A 20,945-nucleotide genomic window follows, 5' to 3' on the forward strand; every position below is an offset into this window, starting at 1 on the left:
AACCATGCGTGCTCACACCCAGGGAAAATTTAGTGTGTTCCATCAGCCTGCCATGCATGTTTTTGGAACGTGGGAGGAAACCGGAGTACCCGGAGAAAACCCACCCAGGCCCGGGGAGAACATGCAAGCTCCACACAGGGAGGCCAGAGCTGGAATTGAACCAGGTACCTATGGACTGTGAAGTCGACGTGCTGCTGTTTCAAACCCTGAAGCTCATAAATGTGAACCAGACTACTGACCAGTTGTCAATGTCACGTGTGTATCGCCAAATCAACTTTTTTTTGTGTGTATCATCAATAAAAAACATTTTATAGCAATAGAGAAAGTGACAGCAAAACAAGCAAGGTGAACATTGACTAAAAAAATAACGCAATGGCAACTGTTCACAATGTTTTAAAGTTGTGCGAATTAAGAAGGAAAGTTTTTTTTATGTGAAACCGGTCAATTGTCAACCTTATTATTATTATTATTTTGCTTCTAGCGTTCTGAATGTTTTATTTTGAAACTCCAAATCGGAAATGTGCCCCCTCTCTCTTCAATCGACACACTGTTGAACTTTTTAAAGGGAATGGGAGTTCTCCCCCCCGCCCCCCGACCCTCACCCCCAACCCTCCCTCCCGAAACGTTCCTTGCTTTCCGCGAGAGGCATGACCAGTCCCAGTGTGACGGCCCGGCCCAGGAGAAAAGTCAGGAGGTAAGCAAGAGTCCCGGGCATGATTAGCACACATTGATACACCATATTCGATTGGCTACCTGCTCTACGCGCTCGAATTACAAGTTCCACTTACGTGTTATGGTGAGTCGTGATTCCAGACTTGCAACTACTGGTAAAAAGTGTTTCTTGATTTCAACTATGTACGCTTATGTTTGGTGTTAATGTTTCACACTCGTGCTTGCAAAGTTATTCCGCTGCGTGACACCCACTGAACCTCGTGTTGTTTACTTGTTTGTTTGTTTGGTTTCAATATCATCTTGTCCCCGGTGAGGAACGTTGTTTTGTTTATCATCCTCGGCCAACCTCAACCCAACGTCAGCGCAATTATGTATTGAAATCATAAAACTTCAAATATCCCTTTTCTTTTTCTCACGAAAGTACTGTAAAGTACTGCTTGGAAACAAATTCTTTGGTTTTCTGGAAATTAAATTATCAGATGGTTTCACTCAGCAAAAATGTGACCCCGCCACCCCAAGCGCCTCACCTACTTCTATTGACTTAAGTGTTGGTTGCTGTCTTATGTGATGCGGAAATGCTGTTAATATGTCAAATAGTATGCAGTTTGTTACATGTTCAGCAATGGTATCATAAACATTCAATTTGGGTTACTCTGCAAACGCAAGCAGGTCTCACAACGCACGTCAACAGCTTTGATGATCTGGTGGCACTTTCCTGATTGCGGAATTCTGTAAATGAGAAGCAAATGTAAAAATATGTTTACCACCTAAACGGTAACATCCTGTTGCTGCAGACCTTTGCAAAGTACATTCAATCTCCATGTTTTTGTGGACTTCAATACCTGTACTGTATTGCAACTGGCACACTATTCATTATTTCTGGTTTTTGACTGTTTACACAGTAAGATGGGGAAAGGGTGTGACGCAAAAGAAACCACCATTGAGAGCATCTGTTTTGGTGACCTCGGGATTGTGTGTTGGTTTCATCAGGTCATCAGTGCAAACAGTGCAGGATTTTTACACCCTATTGCGGCACTTAGAAATAGAGAATTGGTGTGTTGTTTACAGTGCGATGCGTTCAGGTACCCTGAGTGACATTGGCACTGACAGACTTGAAATGACATTCAGATTAAAATGGACCAGTGGATTGGTGGTTCTGGTAAAAGGTCCTGAAGTTGTCATTGTTTGGATGTCGGTCCTCGCTGTAGTGTTTGAACACACTTTTCTTGATGTAATTATTGGTGTCTCTATAGTGACGAGTGGGGGTTTATACTGTATGTACAGGTACCATACAGTTTAACCTCTAAGGGCAAACACAATCTGTTCCTGGATGCTGGCCTGGTGGTTTGTTGGCATGTTCGAAGTTCAAATTTCAGCATCAGTCTTTCTGTGTGCAGTTTGCATGTTCTCCCTGTGCTTCCCTTCAGGATCTCACTTTCTTCCATTCCAAAATGTGCGTTGGGCTTAATTGAAGACTCTGAATCAGGGTTCACTAATGTGGTGCTAGCGGGCAGCCTTCGAGGACCACATGAGTAACCTTTGGGTCTGTTCTAAAAATAGCTGTTCACTGAGAGGACATTGTAATTTCCTAGGAATGTTGTACAAGTAACCAATTGAAAAAAGAAACACTTGCAGGGATTTATAGAAATAGGTCTCATTAAAAAAAAAACATGTATCCATACTTTCTATATGGTTGTGGCCCTCATTAAAGTGAGATACATTTGAGCTAACCTGCAACCATGATAAGGGCAAGTACCATCGAAAATGGAATGGACAATAAGAATCAAATTACCGGTATTTGTTCCGGAGTCCAACTCTTTCACCGTTATCAACCCTTTAATAATCGTATCAACAATCTTCGCTGTCATGCAAGTTAGTTGACAGATTTTATTGCTGTATAAGAACATTTAAATGCAATTAGAATCCGTTTTGGAACTCGGCTTTTTATTGTACTGAGGAGCGAGGACAATTAGACCATTAGAAGACCCACAAAAGTAAAGAAAAAAGCTAAAGAGATTTGTGGAGCTGTGTAATCCTTTACCTGCACTTTGTGCACCTTTCAAGGCGTATTTTTTTTTTTCAGTCAAAGCTTATTGGATATCGACTGTAATTGTACATCTTCATGGTCATTTGGCATTGGAGGTTCCACTATATGAAAGTGGGGGAAGCTTGTAAAGAGTGCTAAACATTGATTCTTCATCTACGTCTTGATTCGTGAAAAATTTGACTTTTAAGGCTTTCTAGATTTAGAAAAAGTTTTACTCTTCTCTGCACAAGCGTTACCATCAGCACATCTATTCCTAACTGTATTCCCCTGTAGCCAGAATCAACCCACCCTCCCCCCATCATTTATTTTACAACAGTACACAATGAAACACTTAACAGTGGTTTTCCCAAAAAGAAATTTTGTAAATGTAGAAGTTAAAGTTCCCACTAAACCTATCAACCAATATTTAATGATGTAATATAATCAAACATGAATCAAAATATGTGACCCCAGTGTTGGCCAAATCAAGTTTATGCGAGTTCCCCAGTGTGGGACAAATAAAGGATATCTTATCTTATCTTATCTTGACACATGCAGAAGTGTGCTGGAGTTGTCCTTTAAGTAGAGCAGCATGTGTGATGTTCCGAACAACATTGGGCCGTTTCCTCTGGCGTCTTTATGCAACCGTACCTTGAGCTTTAACTTACTGCTGCGGCGCCTCAAATAGACACGCTGTAAAGTTTTGTCAGACGTGTCGGGAGGCCAGAGGAAGTCCCTGGTTCTGCACAGACAAACAGCGCTCCATAAGCACGCTCCTCTTGTGTCTACAGGCGAGGAGGAAAAGTACATTGAATTAAATGCTCTTCAATTTAGCTCTGTGGTCATGCAGTGTCGTGATGCTTGAGCAAATGCATGCCGCTGATGTGCATTTTTAGCCCTATTATGAGTTAACGTTATCAGCCGCTTAGTGCAACTGCTGTCACGTGAGGTATGGAAGGCCAGACTCAACAACATTCGGTTACCACATTGATTGCCGGGAATAGCTGAAGACCTCCTGGAAGCCTGAACGACTACAGTATGCGCAGTGCAGTATTTGTCTTTGTTTGCCTGCATTTCTGAGTTAGCAGGTTATCCCATTGTTTAAAGGAGACATTTTGCATTCAAAACAGTTCCTAAGTGTCCAACTAAAATGAGATTTCAGTCAAAATACACTATGAATGAAGAATAACAAGACCCTGAGCTCCCACTTGTTGATATGCAATGTATGCAGTAAGATAAGCCATCGCGACGAAATGAGGTTTTCTACTTCTTCGCCAGAGTGTGAAGAAAAAGGGGGGAAAAAAACAATTGAATTTCAACTCACGCAGGCAGCACTTTGTCACCAAGCTACCGAAATACACTTCAATAAGTTTAATGCCGGGCGGCCCGTGGTGCAGTGATTAGTGCGTCGACGTCACAGTGCACACAGAGGTACCGGGTTCAATTCCAGCTGTGGCCTCCCTGTGTGGAGCTTGCATTTTCTCCCTGGGACTGGGTGGGTTTTCTCCGGGTACTCCGGTTTCCTCCCACGTTCCAAAAACATGCATGGCAGGCTGATCGAATGCACTAACTAAATTGTCCCTAGGTGTGAGTGTGGGCGTGGATGGTTGTTCGTCTCTGTGTGCCCTGCAATTGGCTGGCAACCGGTTCAGGGTGTCCCCCGCCTACAGCCCGATGACGGCTGGGTTAGGCTCAAGCACCCCCTGTGACTCTTTTGAGGATAAAGCAGAACAGAAAATGGATGGATGGATGGATGGATTTAAATGCCATAGATCTGTGCATGTGGCACATGCAGTGAACACATTGTCAAATGCATACATACCCCCTGCCCCAAATGTTTCTGATTTGGCATATGTGTTGGCTATCGGAAACAAATGCTAATAACGCCGTTGGCTCATGTCAATCTGTGCTAACATTGCAACTCTGCTTCCCTTTTGGCCTTGACATGATAGTGTTATATAGTCTATCCACCATACTTTTTTCGCCGAGCGTAGCTGCCTAGTCATGAGCAAAGAGTGTGGCGGATATTCAAGCTCGAACAAAACATCTGATGTGAAACCACCTTTGGCTTTTATACATAACCCAGAGAAGTTAGAATATGTCACAAGTGTATGTCCTTTTCCATCCAGTGGCAGGGTGGGACAAGTGAGCATCGAGCCTGTAACTTCATTCCCCTGTCCTGCCATTCCTGGCATTCGCTGTTCATGCAGACATCACGGCTCTGGTACTACCGGTACGTCACAACGTTGGCAGGCTCTTTGATGTATCGATTAATCACTTCATTTTCTTCAAACAATGGCTCCAGGAAGAGCTCGGCTCATGCATGCAGTCCGGGACAAACGGAGGCGCGGCATAAATATTCAACAGTGGAACTGGAGTGGTTGTCTAAGAATGGAGATTCTGCCCTAAGAGTGCTCAGGCTCGTGTCAATAAATGTCCAAGAAGTTCTACAAAAAACCCAAAACATTTCATTTCATCCTTCGTGTTCTTTGTTATCCAGTTAATGATGTTGATCCCGAAATTAAGTAGCCAAGTCCCAAAGGACCATTTCATCCATTCTGAGGCCAGTTCCCTTCAAATTGAGTTGTAATTTAGTGGTCTTAGAACAGTTTTGCAGTTTTACCACAGGCTCGGAATAAACGCAATGAATCTTTTGATTTTTCATTGGCATTCCATTTCTGTTACGATTTGAGCAAATGATATCGGTTTGGAGCTTTGTGGAATTCCAATTGTGTTAGCGGTAATGTGTTACACATTGGTGCTTGGTGAAAGCGATGGCTGGGCTTAACATTGATTTTCTTATTACCCCGAGTAAATTCTTGTTTGACCATTTGGACAGCTTCGCCTTGAGGAACAAATGGCAGCATCAAAGTGTGTGCTCATGCTTTTTTTGAAGCTGTTAAAATAGGGCTGCTCGTAATGTATTCCATGGTGAAATAGTGAACTTTAGAAAGCATCTTAAGCGCTTTATTATAATACCAAGAGGAAAAGGTCAAACGTCTGCTTGGCCAGATCATACTTTATATTTAGAGCGTTGTCGACAAGGCATGAGAAAAGATATTAGGTGACGATAATGATACAAAATGTAATTTACAATGTGTTCAACCTCATCTTCAGTATTTTACTCAAACCTTGAGTTTCCTTTCATTTCACATGTCATGCTCGGCTTCAAAATGCTGTCACAAATCCGGGCCATTTATTGTCAAGGAGATTTGACAACGTGAACGCAAAACGTTCACTTTTTAACAAATTCTTCTCAAGTTGCAAAAAATGAGATTTACAAACATGTATCAGAGCTAGCTGCATTTTGCGGTACAATTTAACCGTAGGTGACTCAAATAATCGAAATGACATTTATTATTTTTGCCTTACCAGACAAAATATCCACCAAAAAAACTTGAAGCTGGGGACTCTGTGGCAAAGGTCGTTTGCACAGGATAGTAAGAGTAAGCCAAGCTGTTGTTGTTGTTGAGAACCTGGGTTGTACTTTGAGGTACAACACACGACAGAATAATAATTTAACTGTCTGGCAGTTAAGTATGTTGGAGTGTATTAAAATAAACAGTGGTGCTGGGAATACAGGCGCATGTTTGGCTGATACACAAGGCTGACCGATGTGTGTGTAATATTCTTTGGACACATTTCAGGTGAGGAATTGAGCCACTGGAGTTATTATTTTAGCTTCATGCTAATTTTAGCTACATGATGTCGTCTGATATCTGAATGCGACAGTTGTACACATTTGATACTGTACGTCGGTTTGTTTCATGTGTCCCATTGTCTGTCTGCGTCTGTGTCCACTACATGTTAAAAGTACTAAATAGAAATTATGATCCAAATGTTGGGATTGGAAATGAGGTATTAATCTACTGCTTAGTGTCTTGACGGAGAAGACACACACACTAACCATATGGTGACACAAACGCACTTTCACGTGGTTACTGGTTGCAATGGTTGAGTCTGAATGGATTTTTGTGCAGTGAATCGTTTTCAGTTAACCAAAGCGTTGTCCTCAGATGACCAAAAAGGTCCAAATTCAAAGATACCGCTTTCTTGGTAGAGGAGCAAAAGCCATTTTAGAAACACAGTGATCTCACAAAACACACTTTTGTTCTTCAAATCAAATGAATAATGTTTGCATTTACAGAGACAATCATACTCTTAAAGCACTGACATATACACTGAATTTTAAGATGACTTTCTCCGTAATTGAAATCCTATTTGGCTAAGCACTGATTGCTTCTTGTCTCAATCACATATTGCCGAATAATGTTTTTTTTCCCCCACAGCGTAAATCTAGCATAAAGCGCATGAGTGGAGATTTTTTTCTTATGCTAGACTTTGCATCAGGAGAATTGGGCATTAGCAGGGCGTTTGTGCCGCGGTGTGCTGTTGTGGGATGGAACAAGCCGACTCCCAGCCAGTCGAAACGCGATGCCCTCATTCCCATGAAACTGGCGGCGAGTGCAAATGAAGCGGGCCTTAAATTTTTTGTTGTTAGCTGGCGTTGGCTCCAGCTTTCCGCAACCCTGAAGAGGACAAGCGGTCTGGAAAATAGAATGTAATTGCCTGAATGTTACTTAAACATCTGGACAGGATTTTTTTTTGCAAGGTGAACGAACACCAACATTGGGCATTTGCTTTTTCACAGCATTGTTCTCTGTTTCGCTTTTTATGGGTAGTTCGTGACGTAATTTCTCACACAAGTGAAGACAAGAGGACTGGAAACAAAAACATGCTTCCCGCGAAGGAGGAATTGCCAAATCGGATGTGATAGAGTTCCTCAAGGGAAATGTACTGCATATCGTTCACTCGGGATAGAATGTGGGGATGAAAAAAAACATTGAAACATATTCTGAAACATAACATTAGCATATTGGCTTTGGGTGATATCAGAGCAGTTTTCAACCTTGAAACTCTTCTATTCATTGGCTCCTAATGGAAATGTTGTCGCTTGTGGAAAAGCTTGCTTGCCTTATGAAGTCATTTCAGAAGGCCGGACTAGGTGTGAAGAGTGCTGTGCCAAAGAACCGAAAGCCAACTCAAGCATTCTCATTATATATTATTTGATTCGTTTTTTTTTAATCGTTTAATGTGATTGTGTCGGGGGGGGGGGGGGGGGTTGATTCTAGCAACTTCATTTAACATGAGTAAGAAAATATCAAAGATTAAAATAAGAACAGAATAGCACAGTCTGATGAGAATGTGTTACCTTCCTAAAAGGCTTTGCAATGAAACTAACACTCACATTTCAATTGTGACTTATTTTTAATTAACACAGTGTGGTCAGACTGGATTGATGTGACAAAGGAAAAGACAACATGGTGGTCAAACACAACGAGGGAATCCGAGAAGGTAACAGTTGCCTTTGCTTTCGTCTAGCTGCTTTTGTTTGAAGTCCGCCCCCAAACCTTGACGTTTGCAGCAAACCGTTGAGGGTCAACACTCTCGAGAGAAATCTCTCCCAGATTGTCGTCTGTTCAGATGAATGAAACGGGATATAAAGTTCAACTTGTTAAAAAGCCAAACAGGAATATAAGGGGTGATCATGTTATCTGATGTTAATGACGGAGAACACCAATTAGACGTTGACCGAATTCGTCCCTTCTGGGGATCAGAACCTTTTTGTTATGTTCCCTCAGCTGAGAGCATCTCCACAGTGACTGAGGTGTGTCCTCGGGATGTCTATCCAATGTACCTTATCATTATTCCAGCCCTTCCATCAAAGGCGCGCTAAAGTGCTATAATTGTCGCAAGAGAAAGAAATAGCATATTTCTGTTTAATTCTAAGCAGAAAATGCCGCCGCCACCTGGTCCGTTTCTGTGGGTGTAAGATGCAAACATCTGGAGGCGGAAGTCGTTAACCGTTGCGAAGAAGTCTTTAAACGCAGCTTTGTTGAGCACATGCCTGAGTCAACACAAGATGTTTGACTTTTGATGTGTGCTTGCGAGAAAACACCAAAAGCTGAGGTGAGGAGTGAAAACGAGAGAAAACAACCACCACCAGTATTTGTATTTCCATTTCAGTTGTTACGAAGATGACATTTGAGAACAAGCCCGTGAGCGTGTGAAGTTGGAAGAACCAGGTATGCTTGTTCCAAAATGCAGTGCAACATCACCGATGTTGTATTTGGGCAAAATCCGATTTTGTGAGGCCTGCTTTACCTCAGAGGGGCTCGGTGACTTGCAGCAGAGGGACTTCTTTAGCCGTCTGACGGATTGTTGCTTCTGAGACTGAAACTATGAGCTCTTTGTACCCTTTTTGGATGAAAAAGGATGCCAGGAATGCCATTGTTCTCAAAATGACAGACACAATCTTGCTATTCTGAGGAATTGTTTTTGTCTCGTCAGCGTTGGTTCCTGTGGTAATGTTTTTTTTTAATTTTTTTTTTTTTTGGGGATGTTCCCACAAAAGCCACATTGCTGCTTTGCCCACACACTGAGCTGCCACTGGAACCTTTTTCTTCATTCACACTAACACAAATAGTTACTTGAAATACATATTCTCATTTTTAGCACATTGGTAAACATTTTGGCAGAATCAAACAGCTTGTTAGGGTTGGGGAGGCTATGTATTACTTTTCTTGCCTGTCCGGAAATATTTGACTTTTTGTGCAAGAATCGGGGACAGAACGGGAACAACAACAACAAAAGATGCTGCAGTGATATCTTCTCATCCCTCAAATGAAGAATGCTTTAGCTGAAAGCTGCGAGTTTAGCCACTGTAAGCCCCGTCATTTCATCGGGTCTGAGTCAGTCTTGGGCCCTGAGAAGGATCATTTGTACTTCATTATTTTTTCCCCAGAGAGGGGTCTTTCATGTTAATTATTGATTGTCTCATAATTTGTATGCAATTTATGGCGTTCCAATTTTAAAAAAAATTTTGGACTCAATTTGAACTTCTGTGCTTGTTTCCAGTCATCCCCGTATAAGACAGAGAGAGAGAAATTCCAAGAGTAATTGACATATCATAGATCTACTGTGAACGGATGCCACAACCTGGTGGCAAAGCACCATTTTTGTCCAATACGTGAATGGACAAAATGACTATGTGTGCATGTAACTTGCTATCCACAGGTTAGCTGAGCTTTGCATTATAAACACCCGTAAGATAATAGAACTTGTGTCTAAGTGCTAAGCTGGTTCTCAAACACTCTCACCAAACACGAGTCAACTTTATTCGATTGACCGTGCGACATTTCTGAATCTGGACATAGTTAAGAGAGAATGAACAGGCCTTCCGCTGTGAAGGAAAACAACGAGGCCTCACAACACATGGGTGAGAGTGTCGCCACCAAAGAGGCATAAAGCTTCATTGTCAAAGCACAATGTGCTCGATTGTGCCTGCTGGACAATCTGGAAGGAAGAGGAAGGGCCTGCATGCCGTGTTTCAAGTCAACCTGACTCTGCTAGATGGACACATGAGCAAATGTGATGCCAGGGTGTGATGTATGCAGAAAGGACGGGAGGCAGGAAGGAGCTACTTGACTTCTCAAAATGTGTACCGTAAATAGACTGAGGTGACATTTTTTTACAGTGGAGTCGACATTCTGTACGTGATGATGAGCCACCAAAGCTTGGAGCTGACCTCTGTTTCATGATGGTGTGTCTGTGTGTTGTGGTCATGCTGACTATCTTTGTTTGGCGCGCACTCATTTGCTTGACTTTTCTGCAGTGGTTTCCTGCTGCCTGCAGGAAGCAGCTTTTCAGGATGGCCTGATGGGCTTCCTGCCCACTCCTCCACCTCCATCTCCTCCCCCAAACGCTCCAGCACTTCCACCCTGATTCTGATGGAGAAACAATGGCAGGTCTCCAGCAGTGACATAGAAAGGTGGGCGGGGGTATATGAGTGGGATTTATAAGGGGAAAAAGTGGGCTTCCTTTCAGGAAGCTGCACATTTCTGTCAAAGCAGCGTGAGGCCCCTCTACTCTTGCGCATTTACATGTATGGAGACAGAAATCAAATCTCCTTCGACTTAATTTCAGATTCTATGAGGGATTACAGTTGAGATAACATGGATTTAGGTTCAAATCGGATGTGAGTAATAAAAAAAAAATTTGAATCACTTTCATGGTGAATATCACTAGCCAACGTTGTTGCTGGCTAGATCTTAACTCTGTGGTTAGGAATGGTTTATTTTGGATTGAATGTGATTTGTGTGCAGATTAGTGTATGAGCGGTTTCCAATGTAAAACGTCCAAGAGGTAAAAGCGGTTGCCTGTCTAGAAGGAGAACATCAGCTTTAAGTCCCTTCGCCCCTTGCCAGGGTTGTTCTTTTGCCCTGACGTCTCTTTTTCGGGAAAAGGGGGCGGCGTTGGGAAATGAAGTCATTCTTACAAAACATGATCCTGAGACCCAAAGCAGTACATTTCCGCTTCTTCGCCGTTTGCCTGATTCCATCTCTGTCAGGACATGAGACTTTGCTGCTGATCACATGTTCCCACACCACCAAAGAGGGGAAAAATATTTGACTGCATCAACTGTGGAAGAGAACTTTCTGTTGCTATTGAGTACATTTGCTTGCTAAAAAGCTGTTTTTTTCCTAATCAGCTCTCCGTATTTCCTGGTACCAATGCAAGTTTGTAGTGTAAAGTGTGAAGACATTGGAGAAGGTTACTAAGCAAGCCATAATGGCAAGATCAACAAAATTGGACCTTGATTTAGGAGTGCCCATTAAGTAGATTGTGCACAAGAAGTAACTCGCAAAGGGAGTTTTGGTAGCGCATAGCATTAATTCAATCACTGCCAACCATCCCATTTTTATGCAAATGATATAGGTACCTGTCCAAGGTAGTGAATGAGTTCAAAAAATAAAAAAAGTATATTCCTACCTAGAATACGTTCCAAAATTTGGAAATTTGTCACTTAATTGAACTACAGGGGAGCCTGTCATACGCCAATCTATTTGTCTATCTATACCAAATATACCAAAATATAGTATACAGTACTTAGAATTCTCTCTCTATATTTTTTAAATAACTAAATAATAAATCTGCCATGCGATTGGCTGGCACCCAGTTCAGGGTCTCCCCCGCCTACTGCCCAAAGGCAGCTGGGATAGGCTCCAGCACACTCTGCAACCCTTGTGAGGGTGAAGCAGATCAGAAAATGGATGGATGGAAATGAATAAATCATTCCTCAACGTATGTTGGACTTTTATCATTTTTGATATATATTCTTATTTTAAGCAGCTTGCCTGCTTAAAAAGTGTGGGCACCAATGATCTTTATACACTTTGTGAGCTTCAATGTGACAAATATTGATATAAGACTCAAGGTCATATATTCCTGGTGTAATTTTTAACTTGAAAGAGAACCAATCTCAATAATAATAGGGATTACATTTCACAAGATTTCTCAGAATGCTCGTCAATACATTCCAATTCAAAAGCAGTTATTTGTGTGCGATTGGCTTTGGCCCAAAGTCAGCTAAATTGAGCGTTCATGTTGACATATTGCATGCTGTTTGCAAGAGATGTAAAGACCACCAATTTTACATGAGGGTTTTACGCTTCAAATCGCACTGATGCTTTTCACAGTGGGAAATATGAATGAGTGCCACAAGGGTAAATTTGATGTGATTGAATTTTAAGTGCTCGTGGAAGACAAATACATACAGTATATTACTGAATTCACAAAAATAAATCACTCTTTTGGTGAAGCAAGCAATAACATAATAGCCATATTATGTTGGATTTAGCTCATCCTGAGTGCCCATTCTGCATCAAAATAGGATTTAAAACTTGGGCGGACCTGAATAGCTGCTCTGAATGACGCCAGTAGCAACCAGTTTTCACTGTGCAAAAATAACCCAGATGGAAGCAAATATAGAGATGAAAGGAGTTTTATTTCAGCCACTGGCTTCAAGTAGATCAGTCAGGAGCTCAAAGATTGCATTTCTGAACAGACATGTTGCAATCATTTTTGTTTTTAGCATTTTAAAAAATGTTCGCAAGAGCGAAAAATGTCTTTCAGTCCCCTTTGCTTCATATTTTGCCCATGCCTCCTTGTCATGGTTGTATGCACAGTGTGCCGGTAGCCCCTGCCTTTTAGAAACTGTATTTAAAGATGGGCAGTCTGGTTTCTTCTGGTCGGTTTCGTAACAATTAATTTCTCCTGAGTGGGTTGTTGGCCCTCTGCAGGATAGTCGGATGATGGGGCTGCCATCTCAGCGGCGTACCGACACACCGTTGGGACTCCATGGAACACCTAACTCGTGCCATCTTCTCATTTGATCCAGCGACAGCCGGCTGGAAAAGCCCACGTGGCAGACCCCACACCAGATGGCTTGATGTCATCAGAGAGGATCTCAAACACCAGGGCCTTACCCTGGAGGATGCAGCGGACCTGGCCCATGACGGTGGTCATTGGCGGACCCTGGTGAAGCTGATCGGCTCTACGCACTGCGACGACCCAGCCGAATGAGACTGGGCCTCCGCGTGGCAAGAGCATTATTATTATTATTAATTAAAGATGCAAAATAAGCCACGACAATTCATCCCTACTTGCATATTCTCCTCCCAGAGTGCACAAAATTAGCTGTGGCAATATAGCGCATTTAGTAGATCAGCTTCCGCAGCAGTTGAGCCATCAAGTTTGTGACCATTTTTGCAGATGCAACCTTTTTAATAAATCAAGCCCTGCCATTTGTTGTCAGCAGCGCCTCTGCTGGTTGTAGCCCAGTACTGCACCCTCATACTTTTGCCTCAATTGCTTCAAGGAACCATTACAACAATAAATTTTTCCACAGTCAACATAATTCCGCAACAACAAAATAACCGACTAATCAGTCATTATGTCCATCCCCAATACATAACACAATAGGTACGGTAATCTCCGTAGATGAGCTAACTGAAAGTAGTGGTTCAAAAGACTGTGTTTTATTTTGTCTTATTTTTTTAATGCACATTTTTGTGTGTACTGCCTGTGTATTTAAAGATTTTTAGGGGTTTTCACTGGCTTAATTTGACCATCCAAAAAAAAAAGTACAATTGTGTGGGTTTCAGCTGCTCACAGCTCGGGGTGTCGAGGGAAAGAATGCAGCTTCAACATGTACTCTGTAATTTGCTGCCTCTCATCAAATCAGACAGGAGTGTATGTGTGTGTGCCTGTTTGTGAAGAGTAACAACAGTCATGTGAGATGATGAGGGTGAACAGTGTGCAGCGGTGAGAAAAGACATTTCTTAAGTGCAATGACTACCACTTAAAGAAGTTGATAATGTCAACCTGAATCGACAGGAAATGTTTCAAACTGAATTAAAAAAAACATTTCTTTGACATTGTTTAATAGCAGCAGTTTATTTACAGTCTATTCCTGCTCTGACTGACTCACACTTTACCAAATTGTGTCACCAATAAACACCTGAATCTGACCCCGCTAGAATGGTTACTGGCAGACAAATCAGTGGAAGTTGTCAAACATGATTGAAAAAAGCCAATTCATTCATTTTCCGATCCGCTTGATCCTCACAAGTAGGGTGCTAGAGCTGATCCCAGCTGTCTTCAGGCAGTAGGCGGGCGAAACCCTGAACTGGTTGCCAGCCAATCCAGGGCACACAGAGACAAACAACCATCCGCACTCACACTCACAGCGAGGGACAATTTGGAGTGTTCAATCAGCCTGCCATGCATGTTTTTGGAATGTGGGAGGAAACCGGAGTACCCGGAGAAAACCCACGCAGGCCCGGGGAGAACATGCAAAGTCCACACAGGGAGGCCGGAGCTGGAATCGAACCCGGTACCTCTGCACTGTGAGGTCGACGCCTAACCACTGGACCACCGGGCCACCCTTAAAAAAAGCTCTGGATGTGAAATGATTGGTACACTATGTGGGGAAAACAAGTAAAAAAAGCAAAAGCACGAGTTAAAAAAGAAAAAAGTAGCACAGTGAGTTGCTTCTGTCTGCTTTGGACCAAACCTTGCCTGAGGTCTTACCCTTGAAAACCATCTGTGTGTCTGCGTATGGGTCTTGTTCATTGTGCTCTGCACTGAGACAAGAAACAGACCACCACACTGAGTAGGAACAGTCAGTAGCTGATAAGACGATACTGTCCAGATACTGCCAGAATTTACGTGTTTTATTCTTTTCCCCGTCCCCTGGGGACTATTTATAAATCAATCCACCGTCAATCATTGCCCATTGAGACGTTTTGAGTGTGTTTAATGTTGTGGGCCTTGTGGTTTTTACTTTGGCAATAAACTGTCTGAGTTGACAAGTGTGTATGCTTGTTATCAGAAGTCAGTCAGATACAAGGACAGCTGGCGTGTTTCAACAGCAGGTTGTAGGAATGTGCCAAAGAGGCACACACTAGGAAGCACATCTGTGTTTGTTTGAAGCTAAATGAATGACTGCATGCACTTGAGGTTCTGTGTGGGAGATGTTTCTGAATGAGTAACTCCAAATGTAGTCATCATGGGGAATTTTGTCATTCAAATCTGTTGTTCTACTTCCTTGTCAAAGTGCTTGCGAGTGCACAACAATACCGTAGTTTGTTGTAACGCATGTGTCTTTGTCTTTGAAGCATATCGCAAACAACTACAGTTCAGCTGGTCACAGTACATTTTGGAACACCAGTCCTAAAATTGGGCTTGTGTTTCTGCCATTGGATGACAATTAGGGCGGTAGGCCAAAGCCAAGATTCTATCGTATCTCAATTTCTGACTCGGCTGGATTAAAAAAAAACTATATAGTGTCAGAAATTGAATTCAATATCACATAATATGGATTGATATATTAATATATGTATATGAATTCTTTGGAAGCATTTAAATCAAATGGTCTGAGTTGTGATTTCCATTTTCAGTGTCAACCAGGTCACCAAAAATGTTCCAGTAAAACTTACCTGAATGAGCTTGGAAGCAATTTCAGAGTTATTTATACTCACAAGCCATGTGTCGTCACGTCCCCTGTTTTGCTCCCCTCACTTGATGGAACAGAACTAGCATGACATGTCGTTCGAGGAAACCTGCTGAAAAAATGTATTTTCAGTCTAGGGTTACGTTTGTTTTTTTTTAACATAACATAATAATAATACTGTAGTAATGAAGATTGGTAGCACTGTGATCTCATCTGGTTGTATCTGGACTGGAAGGGGTGTGTTGTGTTTTCAGTTTTGATGCTGTGTCATTACAGACCTAGTGACAATAAAAGTGTCAATTGCAACACTGCAACTTACAACAAAGACGGATGCGACACAGTGCAGTGCTTTGAATGAAATGCAATTATTTTGTTATTCTTATTTCATCATTTCAGTTGAATGGAAGTATCAGACCATGGAATGAACAGAGATCAGCAGTATCTCTAGTTGCACCCCACGGGCCACCAAAAAAGTGGTAGTCCATGGTTTTCTATAGAGGTGATGGAGTCTGAATGTAAATTGAAATGTGCCACAATATATCACTAACCAACCCAAATGCTCTAGTTAAATACTATTCATTCATTCATTCATTCATCTTCCGAACCGCTTGATCCTCACTAGGGTCGCGGGGGGTGCTGGAGCCTATCCCAGCTGTCTCCGGGCAGTAGGCGGGGGACACCCTGAATCGGTTGCCAGCCAATCACAGGGCACACAGAGACGAACAACCACCCACGCTCACACTCACACCTAGGGACAATTTAGAGTGTTCAATCAGCCTGCCACGCATGTTTTTGGAATGTGGGAGGAAACCGGAGCACCCGGAGAAAACCCACGCAGGCCCGGGGAGAACATGCAAAGTCCACACAGGGAGGCCGGAGCTGGAATCGAACCCGGTACCTCTGCACTGTGAAGCCGACGTGCTAACCACTGGACTACCGGGCCGCCCTAGTTAAATACTAATACTATGTATTTGGATAAAAAACACTTATTGTCCATAAATATAAAATAGTCAAATTAAAAACTATGTATGGTGTTAATTTAGTGTGCCTTCTTGCCCTTCTTGTGAAATTCTTATGCTGATGTGCAAATTTGTTAATTGCACGGCGCTTAACCTCCAAGTGAGACACCCTTGTTTTATTTTGGAGCCCTTTCCGATATTTGACAATGGGAATATAAAACGATGAACTTCTACAGAGCTGAACAGAATTTCTTGGTGACAACTCGGCATGAGTGTGGCCATTGGTAATATAGTGGTTCACATAGCAGAATTCTATTCAGCTGTTGTGGGATAAAGGTCCCTCTTAATGGGCCAGCGAGTCCCCCTCGAAGAGTTTGTCTGTCAAGGTCTGTGGAGGACTGGGCATGATATTACTCTCATTTACGCCATCTATTTTCATGTTGTTTTTTTAACTCGCTTAGGCTAGGGTGACACTAGACACAGTGAAATGAGCCTTTTGGCAGTATTATGCTATCATTGACTCAGAGTTGGCCTTTCCCTCTTTTGTAGGGCTGAGTTCAGCAGTGCTGAGGGAACCAGCCTGGGCTTCAGCTGCATGAATTTTGCATTTAGCCTGAGCGAGGTAAGTCATAAAGCATCAACCATAAATCTGCATTTGACATTCAACAGCCATGCTCAGCAGCGTATATTCCAAGTCTCAAACTCAAGGCCCGGGGGCCAGATGCGGCCTGCCACGTCATTTTATGTGGCCCGCGAAATCAAATCATGTGTGTCAAACTGCATGGTCCTTGCTAAAATCGTTATCTAAATGTCAAATTGTCATGTGTACTAAATAACGTTGAGAATCTGTCATAATTTTTTTTACCCTGTTTACACCCACTCGAACAATAATTCAACAAACTGTTATAGTTGACTTGAAATCCAAAGTAGTAATGCATTAATTTGTTGTCTACTCGTAATGATACCATGAGAGGATTAAACATTTTTGTGGTTTCATATCGACCCTCTGACAGAAGACATAACACTAAAGTGGCCTGCAACAAAAATGAACAACAAAAATTGGACTTTGCTGAGCAGTTTGTTCTTATTTTACTGTACACCTTACCTGTATATTAAAATATGGATACATCAGGTAACGATTGATCGTCATAAAGACGTGTTGTACTTACTGTAAAATTTACAGTAAGTACCGGTAGGAAGAGAGCGTTGCTTCCCTTGGGGGCAACAATTTTTCTTTATCAGTCACAATAAGTAGGGGAGTGCTTTGGACATGACATCAGTTTTATTTCCTGTCACCGATGACAAATGTAAATATGTGATTGCATACTTTCCTAGCCAGGTGTCGTTTGAGGCTGTGCGTGCTGAAAGGCCCTCTACTTGAAAGATGACTCAGTCAGTGCAAGTTAACCCAAAGCTGCCTGGTAAGTTAATCAGGACAAAAATCTCTTCCAGGATGCAAACACGACCTGTTTAAGTTTAGAACAAATTATCCACCTGGAAATGGAAATAACCTATTCTCGGGTTAATTAATACATCACGTAACATGACAACATTCTCAACCGCCATGCAATTGTGAACAGATGTTAATTGCTGTTAGTCATAAGCTTGAAAATGTGGTTGTGTATGATAGTATAGAGAATTAATAACACAAGTGAAAGAAGCAATTTTCATTACAACTATTAATTTGGTGGCTATTAATGATACGATTTGATAAGAAGATGAAGCATACTTCCTGCAGATGGATAGCTGGAGAAACAAGTCGGCTCTCTGAGAACTTGAGAAGGGCATAACTACAATTCGAAATTGTACTAATTCACAGATCAGAATTAGTGAGACGACTTCTGTAGGAGTAGTAATAATTGGCTTAGTTTTGTTTTGGATCAGATTATGGTGTACCAATTTATTTATTTATTTATTTTGGGTGTGAGAGTTTCAGCGTCTGCCATTTAGTTCAGCCATGTGTCCAATTTTCCTTCCAGATTTGGCCTCTCCCTTTCTCTACTCCAGTCAAGAGCAAGTTGACCAGCCGTCATCTTACTCCGTACAAACGCCATATGGTTTCCAGCTTGATTTGGATTTCCTGAAATATGTGGAAGAGATAGAGAGTGGCCATAATCTTCGTAGGGCAGCTGTCACATCTCGTCGGTCCGGACGGGGGCTCAAAACCTCTCAGAGATATGTTGGGGGGCGTGCCAGCGGCTGGACTTCCACAGAGTCCCTTTCCTCTCCAGCTAGTGAGGATGGCAGGGTGCCCCCCTTGCCGCCGCCAAGAAACCGCCTTGGCTCCGCCCCTTGCGAAGTGCTTTCTCTCTCCCCTGTGACTCTCCTCAGTGTTCCCCCACTGACTGCCGGTGCCAAAGTTCCACCCCCTCCACCACAACGCAACGCAAGAGTTGAGCGAACTCTTCTTGAAACAAGCCGGCGGCTACAGCAGGAGCAAAGCCATCATGACGGTGGCCGATTCCAGCTCGCAGATCCTCCCAAGCACCTGTCCGCCTCTGCGTCAACTCAGCCTCTGCAGAGCAGCTGGACTAAACCTAGTCCTCAAACCTCTGGACTCAACACTCCTGCCGCTGGCACGGCAGTGCCCCCCAGCCAACTGCAGACAGTTAGAGAGCAGATGGCTACGGCCTTGAAACAACTGAAGGAGATGGAGGAACGAGTAAAGGGTGTTCCGGCTCTGGAAAAAGAGGTGGCTGAGCTTCGTGTCGAGAAAGACATGCTGTTGTTAGCACTTCAGGAGAAGAAAGCAACAAAGAAGCCACAGTTGGTCGACTGCTCTTCGCAGACCACACAGTCCTCCAAATCCAGCCCAAATATCCAGAGTCGATTAAGTAGCCCAGCCTCACCTGGTCACAAAGGTCACAAATCTGAGGAATTGAAAAAGCTTGCTGAGAAGTTTGAGGGGAAAGATGGTTGTGCAGCACAACTTTCATCCAAAGTTGTACCAAAGGCTCCTGGGAAGCCATCTGTTGACAAGAAATCCGTGGCTGTCGGAGATGATCAGCCCATAGACTCAATTGTTTTCTATTACAGCCACAGTGTGAAAGACGCCACTGTGGGAACTGAGCTCCATGTTCGTGAAAAGGGCACAGGAACTGAAAACCCTGTGCTTCGTCAGCAAGGAACACAGGTCAGAGCAGAGACGGCGGAGGTTGGGGTTTGGGTTATGGAGTCACTACTTGGGCTGACGTCTGAGGCGCAACGTGAGCTGGACACCTTACAGGACACCATTAAATTCCAGCAGGAGTCCATTACGAGTCTAGAGAGCCAGCTGAGCTCGGCAGACAAAGATCTGAGAACTCTCCGAGCGCAGATTGAAGAGATGGCGCTGAAAATCACGTTTGAGAAGGGAGTTCTTGCTAAACCCGTTGCTAAGGATGCCCAGATCGAGACCACACCCTCTACCCTAAAGGATGCTGGCGTTTTGTGCTGCCCAGCTGTGACGGATGTCTGTGTAGGTAACAGCTTTGCACCGGAGCTGACCGAGCAAAGTGCCCAAACTGATACTTTAACGACAGCAGAAGAACCAGTATTTGTTGTCATGGCCACCATTGGTTGCCAGTACGAAAACATGCTTGATGACAAGAGTGAAGACCAGAAAGTTACTGTGTTAAAGAAGAGACAGCTGACCATAAATGATTATAAGATCTTTCCAGAAGAGGCAGTGAGTGTGTCTGAGGAGCGAGAGCAAGGCCACGGGAACACGACGACACCCGACAATCTCAAATCAGGTACAGTACATTTGCATTGTTGTCATTATATTCTCTTTTAAGTCTCCAGTTCACTTTCGCTGGTCCAAATCAATTTGAAATGTGTTCTGTTTCCCAAATAGTTCTGTTTATTTTCAAATGGTAAAAAAAATGTAATGAAACTAAAATGCGTCACAACAAACCACGCGCGATTGTAATAATAATAATAATAATGCATTTTATTTAAAAGCGCCTTTCATGCCACCCAAGGACACTGATTTGTGATTGCGCCCTTCTCTTCTTGCTCACAAAACTGTAAACTGGAAGTTTGGGTGTATTGACTAGTAATTCAAATAGCCCGACTAAAAACCGCATGCAGTGAAGTCACGCTTTGTTGACAACTGGAATTTGTTTTATACATGCGCTATAATACTCCAGTAAATAACCAAGAGCACTTGAAGGGGACTCCCGGAGCAAATGATCCTCCTTCACGCAGTGAAAAGTCATCCTGCTACCAGGCGATATACGACTACACATGCTAAACCAAGTATACCAAAAAACATCCACAATTTCACTTTTCACATTTCAAATCTATTGTCAAACTAAACTACACCTCAACCCCAACCTGAACTCTGACCCTGATCAAATGAACCACCTACATTTTGAGTAAAGTGTACCAAAGTGTGTGAAATCACCCGTCATTGCAAATTCAAACCGGCCTGAGATCGCTATTCCTTGAA

The 20,945-nt window shown here is 42.8% G+C and overlaps 1 protein-coding gene across 5 annotated transcripts in view; it reads left to right on the plus strand.

Moving 5' to 3' along the window:
- The first annotated feature begins 602 nt into the window (after positions 1 to 602).
- kank3 (KN motif and ankyrin repeat domains 3) overlaps positions 603 to 20,945 on the plus strand; it is a 30,683-nt gene continuing 10,340 nt past the window's right edge. The window contains exons 1-6 of one of the 5 annotated variants that reach the window (XM_052072720.1): positions 609 to 694; positions 4,828 to 4,931; positions 7,980 to 8,053; positions 17,063 to 17,135; positions 17,849 to 17,934; positions 18,493 to 20,247. In XM_052072720.1, the coding sequence (XP_051928680.1) occupies positions 17,898 to 17,934; positions 18,493 to 20,247 (1,792 nt within the window). In that variant the 5' untranslated portion in view covers positions 609 to 694; positions 4,828 to 4,931; positions 7,980 to 8,053; positions 17,063 to 17,135; positions 17,849 to 17,897. Of the gene's footprint in view, positions 695 to 714; positions 828 to 4,827; positions 4,932 to 7,979; positions 8,054 to 17,062; positions 17,136 to 17,848; positions 17,935 to 18,492; positions 20,248 to 20,945 lie in introns of those variants that run through there. The other 4 variants (XM_052072719.1, XM_052072721.1, XM_052072718.1 and 1 more) reach the window with 4 other exon arrangements.

The sequence above is a fragment of the Hippocampus zosterae genome, chromosome 8, assembly GCF_025434085.1.
Source record: "Hippocampus zosterae strain Florida chromosome 8, ASM2543408v3, whole genome shotgun sequence".
In the NCBI taxonomy this organism is placed as follows: domain Eukaryota; kingdom Metazoa; phylum Chordata; class Actinopteri; order Syngnathiformes; family Syngnathidae; genus Hippocampus; species Hippocampus zosterae.